General features: G+C 31.6%; 1 protein-coding gene across 1 annotated transcript; it reads left to right on the top strand.

The window, feature by feature from the left end:
* Positions 1 to 3,027: 3,027 nt before the first annotated feature.
* Positions 3,028 to 3,922, top strand: LOC133690166 (early nodulin-like protein 15). Its single transcript, XM_062110382.1, has 2 exons — positions 3,028 to 3,289; positions 3,410 to 3,922. The coding sequence occupies exons 1-2, from the start codon at positions 3,106 to 3,108 to the stop codon at positions 3,760 to 3,762; spliced, it is 537 nt and encodes a 178-aa protein (XP_061966366.1). The 5' UTR covers positions 3,028 to 3,105; the 3' UTR covers positions 3,763 to 3,922.
* The last annotated feature ends 3,331 nt before the right edge of the window (positions 3,923 to 7,253 follow it).

Raw genomic sequence — 7,253 nt, 5'->3', positions numbered from 1 at the left:
ATTTGGTTTGATGTGTGTTGCAATTTGATATAATTTGTGTTGGATAGTTAATTTATTTTTTAGGTTAGAAAACACAACAATACCTCAGTTTATATCAGACAAACAAAACAGCTTACCTTAGGTAATGTGTACTAGAGATGATATATCCTCCCTACACACAACTAGTCTCCTTATTCAAACTTTGAGACCAGTTAGAGTTTTTAGTGATCAAGATATTAGGTGGTAACTTCATTTTTTTTTTTTACTGATAAGAAACCAGAATTCCTTGTTTTCCCCCCATCACCAGAGAGATCCCAACTTGAGAGAAATATCATCACAATATCGTACACGTGCGTCATCGACCAAGCAAATCCAAAAACCATCTCTAATTATTGTCCGTCTCTTCTTCCATAATAGTAAAACTCAATAGATAAATTCCTTGATTCGCATTATAAGCAACTACAACCAACAATTTAGCCTTCTACTTACCATAAAGGTGAGTATCATTAATACTAATTAGAGAATGACAATATTATAACCTATCAATTGAAGCACTAAATGCTCGAAATGCTCTCTTAAATATTGCATTATTGCCATTAACTATTTTATGATCTAAAGTGACAATTGTTCCCAGATTTGAATATCTAATGGCTAGTAGAATTCTAGATAAGTTTTGAAATGACTCTTTGTGTGTATCAAATAACAACTCCAATATTTTCTATGTAACTATCCACACCTTCCATAAGAGACTTTATGCCCATAATCCCTCTTCACAGTACCTTGAATCGTTGCAACACTCGTACTTAACTCTCTCTTTGTAATTGTCAACATCATCTCAGTAATTAAATCTAAGTCAATCTGACAATGGCGTTGCAAAACAAAAGAGTTCTGACATGTGTGTAACCCTTTCAATTTTGAGATTTTCTATATATCAGACTTTTGGTGTACCCCTACACAAATACCATCTACAAACCGGTTCCTGAACACACTGCAACTGAACATAGGTTTTTGTTGAACGATGAACCTTGTACTGCAAAGAATTCTTTATATGCCACTATTTTACTATATTAACACATTCAGACTTGTCTCAGGATCTTTTTCCAACCTCCAATTCATCAACTAATAAGCTCGAATGCCTATGAGTCTATGACTATCAGCTCAATCGTGGCATCCATATTGATCATCCACACTCATAACTCAATATCTCAATCATCCTCATCGTCCCCATCTTCCCTGTTAACCATAACTCTATCAATATGACGCTCATTTTTGTCATTACTTGGTTTGAATTCTCTATAGAAATATGAAGAAAATGTCATACCTAATTGCTATTTCATATTAACAATTCCTTGCACTCATATTTGTCTACTAACATTACCACCTAACCTAGATGGACCAGCTGCTCATGATGCCTATATGGTTGTTTGAGAGTTACTTGAAAACCAGTTCAACTCCATAATATAAGAGTTTCCTCATCTAGGTCTACTATTCATGTAGAGCCCTAGCATATTAACCTCATTAATCCTCAAAAACCCAAACATTGAATTCACACCCTTGTCACTACAGATTGCTACACCGATATAATGAGTTTGACTGACCCCAGTTTGTAACATCATCCAAGTAATCCCAACATCTATTTCAAATATATTCAAGTCAAGTCAATCACATAACATTTTTGATAACTCGTTAAAGGACATGTTTGATGTAACAATGGAATTCATGGCTTTCTCCATTATAAATGATACCATTGTCAGTATTGACAATGATACTACCATGTAAGCATAATATTTTTAAATTATCAAACATTCTGTAATTTATCGACAAAACCATAATGTTAATATAATAAGCTAAAACCTAAATTCATCAAATTAATTATTGAAAAACACCTACATTCATCAAATTTCACTACCATAAAAAAATTATCAATCAAATTCACGTATTTCATAGCCAGTATTATTATTTTATATGTAATTCAATATAATTCATAATTTAACCTAAATCAACACTAACTCTTCCATCATATAATTTTGTTAATTCACAATCAATAATAACAAAAATAACAAAAAGAACATTGATTATTTAACAAAATAACCTAATTATCAACTTAAAATATATCTAATTAACCTAATCCATAACTTAACCTAAATCAACACTAACTAATCAAACATATAATTTTATTAATTCACAATCAACAACTTAAAATCATTGATTATTTAACAAAATAATCTAATCATATCAAATTAACAACTTAAATTACATCTAATCAACCTAATTTCTAATTCAAAACCCTAAATTCATTAAAATCAAATTAACACACATTAAACATTAATTACATCAAATTCATTGAGGAAAAGTGTCCAATATACCTTCAAATGTTGGATATAGGTGGTGAGGGTGATCGATGGTAGTTGTTTTAGCCGAAAAATTAAAGAGTTGTAGCTAGTAGAGAGAAAGAGATGGTTGTTGATCTAGAGCTAGAGAGAGATGGGCGATGTAATGCTGTTATGGATGTTTTTGGCGGTGGGATGGGGTGGGGTGGGAGAGAGAGAGAGAGCAAGGTTCTAGATGGTGGTGAGAGGAGAAGGGCGGTGGTTGTGGGGAGAGAAAAAGGAGGAAAGATCAAGAGAAAGAGAAAAAGAAAGAAAGAGGTCTCTAGGGGTTAAAATTTGAATGAAATTATAAATACTATCTACGACACGTAAGTAACAAATACTATCTACAATACATGAAAGTAAAAGTGTATTACATCTCTAATTATTATGTCAACTATATCAACTTACTATTTTTTACACAGCTAAAGTATTTTGAAATCAAAACCGTGCATCCTTGGGAAGAGGAACAAATAGTAATTGGACCAAAAAAAACAAAAAGCTCAAAACAAAAGTCTCTTGCATGACCGACAGATGGGGCAAAATGTAGCTGGTAGGCTCAAAGGCTGCTTCGACAAATGCAGAGGCAGTGTCTAGACATGCCACGCAACGGACCCAACGGCTAGTTTTCTCTTCACTCCCATCTATAAAAAGAGCCATCGTTGATTCAAGGATACTTATCTTTTTTCTTGTAGCTCCATCATATCTATTTATCTCCTTTCTCGCCCTCGAAAACAAAACATTCACAATCTGTTAAATGGCTTCACATAAAGCTGCTTTATTATCCTCGATATTGATTGTTTCTCTCTTCGTTACCTTCACAGAAGCTAGAGACATCATGGTTGGAGGCAAAAATTATTCATGGAAAATCCCTTCCTCTGAGTCTGATTCTCTCAACAAATGGGCTGAGGCTTCACGTTTCCGAGTTGGAGACACACTAGGTACATATTCATAAACGACAATTCAATTTTAAGCCCCTTTTCCATCATGGGGTTTCTCTATTTCTTTCAAATTTTCGATTTTATTGTCCGAGTTTTGTTTAACCCTTTTTCTTTGCACAGTTTGGGCTTATGATCCCAAAAAGGACTCGGTACTTCAAGTGATTAAAAAGGATTATGAAACCTGTAATACATCAAGTCCTCTAGTTACATACAAGGATGGTAACACAAAGGTGAAGCTTGACAAGTCAGGGCCATACTACTTCATAAGTGGAGCTGATGGGCATTGTGAGCAGGGACAAAAGTTAATTACTGTGGTTATGTCAATGAGAAGCCATTTCATGAGTGTTTCTCCAGCACCTTCTCCGGTAGAATTTGGAGGTCCTGCGGTGGCTCCAACTAGCACTGGTGGTGTGAATTTGAGGGGTAGTTTGGGGTTGATTTTTGGGGTCTTGACAGGGCTGATTCTGTTATGAGGAAATGATAGTCAACATTTGGGTTACAAGGATTTAATTAATTTATTTATTTAGCTGGTCGGATTATCTTAGTTGTGACAGAAAAATATTTCCGGTTTATATATTTGTATGATATGTTCTTTGATATCATCAGCAACAATCCAGGATTTTGCTCTCTCAAGATGGGGAAAAGCCAAAGACGCCTACTTGATTTTATCAGAATAAACCTTGCGGCATAGGCAATTAGGCATTGCATGAACACATTTCGGCTAGACCGTTCTTTTAAGAGTTTTTTTTTTTTAATTAATTTTTTAAAAAAGTTGATAATTTTTTTAAAATATTTTTAAATAAAAAGCAATGCTAAATTATAACATGTTTGTCCATAAAAGGATTACAGAAAACCACAAAGAAACAATTTTAGAATTAGTCAAAACAACTAATTAAGGCACAATAAAATCAACAAGACACCATGAAAACCTCTAAATAGTTACGAAAACAACGTTAATCGTATATGTGTCTAATGTCTCTTCTCTACTTCCTGAGGGAGGATTGGTATAGACGAATGTGTTTGCATACAAACTTTGAAGGATCCATCGGGGTTTTTCCACGATTGATAGTGGATGGATTGGAGTAACTTACATTACAAAATCTCCTGTGCATTTTAAAAAACCCTCCAATACTTCAGTTAATTTAGCAAAGGAGTTTAAGATGCAAATACTAGAAACTATATATATATATATATATATATATATATATATATATATATATATATATATATATATAGTAGAGAGTTAATTAGGGAGATTTTACCTGTATCATTGAGTATTTCAATACCTTAACCATTATCTTACCAAGAAAGACAAAGTGCAGCTCATCATCACATGGTTAATGTAGCTCATTTTGAAGCCTTTAAAGTTTTTTTTTTTTTTTAAATACTCGTCTCAAACAACTTTATATGAAATTAGTAGTCGATAATAAATTTAAATAAACATGCCTTACCATCCACTTATATACATATTTTTTAATGATAATAACTGCTCTACTCTTTCATATTTTATCCTTACGTTGTTGAACTAAAGCTCTCCATTTTTCATGTTATTTATTTGTTTCTTTATAAACATTTACAGTTTGTTCAGCCTCATGTTCTTTATCTAACCTCATGGAAGTATTGTGATAATAAATATTTGAAACTCGTAACCTCCATTTCTCTTCCTTACTCATATTGAGTTCATTCTGATAAGCTCTACGTCAAACTCCACCATTTTGTTGTCTCATTGAATCCATCTCCTTGTGGTAATCTTCCACACTTTTGCAACCCTGATGTAAACTCTATAATTTTTAAAAAAGCTTTCTACAATAAAAGTTAGGAACAAATTATTTTTTTCATTATAGCTTTCATGTCATTACATGACTCAATAGGCCTTTCATCATTCCTCCTCTTACTCAAAACAAATTGATCCCACCATATTAGTACATAGTCTGTAACATCAATGACAATACCTTTTTATGTTTTGTGCAGTGATGATAGTCAAAGATCCCATCAACCTTCTTTTCTCACTCTAGATATGCCTTCGTTTCATTCTTTCCTTGGAAAGCATGTATTAAAATGCCCAAAATCTATGTTGACCTTTTGATCATATATCAATATCTATATATTTTGATGATAATAATTGAATTAAAATAGACTAATAATATGCTTGATTGTGAATACGTTTTAAACAAGTTTATATGAAGATCATCAACTAGCATGAAAAAATCAATCAACAAGTACAAGATGCATAACAAGTGAAGACTTAGTTCTTAAGGATTCATCTTAATGCAAATTATGTAAATCTTTATATTTTATGTGATAGCACAAATTAAAATGAGTTTACACACTTCACATTATATGGATTACATGATTGATATGCATATAGTCGATTCAAGATTCACTAGGCTTAAAATTGCTAAAACTAGATTTTAAGTTGAACTACTCGACCACTTGGTCATACCAAGTGAACCGATCGATCACTTGTTCATTAGGGATGAACACCTGGAAATCTGCAGAAACTGGTCGAACGTTTGGCTTGATCAATCTGAACTAGTTGATCGTTTTATCTATTAGAGGAACAGTAACGGCTATAAAACGACTAGTTTTTTTTGCTAAAAACATATATATATGGCTTGTCTAATTGCAGAATAAAATATACAAATTGAATATATATAATATAAAAGTTATTTTAAGAGCAAAAACAACTTTAAATCATCAATCATAAATCATACTCATATTTGTGTATTAGAATCTTCATATTCTTGCACAAGAGTATAAATTCTCACACTTACTACATTTAAACACCTTCATACATTCCAAGTGCTATTGAGTGAGCTATAAATATATAAGCTTCAATTTTGTTATCTATTTTTTGAGAGAGTGTAGTTACATTTCAAATAAATTGTAATTCTTCAAGAGTTTAAATGAAAAACTCTTAGTCATCAGTGAGGTACATCACAAAGATGAAAAATCTTGAAGATGATATTTCTTTAAATGATGAAAAAAAGCTTGGTGAGGACTCATCAAGGACATTGTAATCTTTGGTTTGGATTAATAAAGAATACAACACTCAAGACTAGTTAGGTTCTTGAGGTGTGGATGTAGGCTTGTTGAACTACGTTAAAAACCCAGTTTGCAATTTCTATCCCTATATTCTTTACCACTTTAATTATATTGTTGGTTAATTGTGTTTAATTGAGTTAGTTGCAATAATTGTTATTATTAATAAAACATCTAATTCATCCCTTTAGGTGTTATTATTGTCTTAATCCTATAACAACAATATGTTTTCTTGGCCTATAAATGCAAACTACGAAGAATAAGTTGATAATCTTGAGTTTTGTAAATGAGATTAGTTGTACCTTTAGTTATTTTTATGGATGTTAATAAATTATGTCATTTAAATATAATTTTATCTATCGTGTCTTCAGGTTCATCTCTATACTTGTCAGGAGTAGTTTTACTGGAAATATTTCTATTTTTTATATCGATTAGGTAGAAATATACATTTTGAAATGTAATGAAATTATTGTTAAAAATGTAAAACTAATGCTTGACCTCTGCTTATTAAAAATTATGAACTTTCATGTTACATTATTCTTGTATATTTGAATTTATGCATGCTTAGATGTACTATAATTATGTCTTCCTTGATTTCTTTAAGTATTGTATTACATGGTTGCTTGATATTACGATGGAAGATCAAGATCTTTGGGACATGATAAAATGATTTGGGCATGAGTGGTGATCCATAATGATTGGATTAAGAGTTGAGAATTGTTTTAAAAGTGTATAGGTGAATGTCTATAACTTGAAATGTTCTACTTATAGACAAAATTCTGCCGAAATTTTAGTAGAAATTTTGGTATAGCACATGTTAATTTTAAACAATTAAAATTCATGTTTTAAAAGGAACATGTTAAAAAAGTTTCCTCGATTTTCTATGAATTTATGGTTTTTAAAGTGTCCCGGAAATTGATGA

The sequence above is a fragment of the Populus nigra genome, chromosome 3, assembly GCF_951802175.1.
Source record: "Populus nigra chromosome 3, ddPopNigr1.1, whole genome shotgun sequence".
Lineage (NCBI taxonomy): Eukaryota > Viridiplantae > Streptophyta > Magnoliopsida > Malpighiales > Salicaceae > Populus > Populus nigra.
Note: the sequence above shows the minus strand (reverse complement) of the source record. Positions and strands in the feature narration are given on the sequence as shown.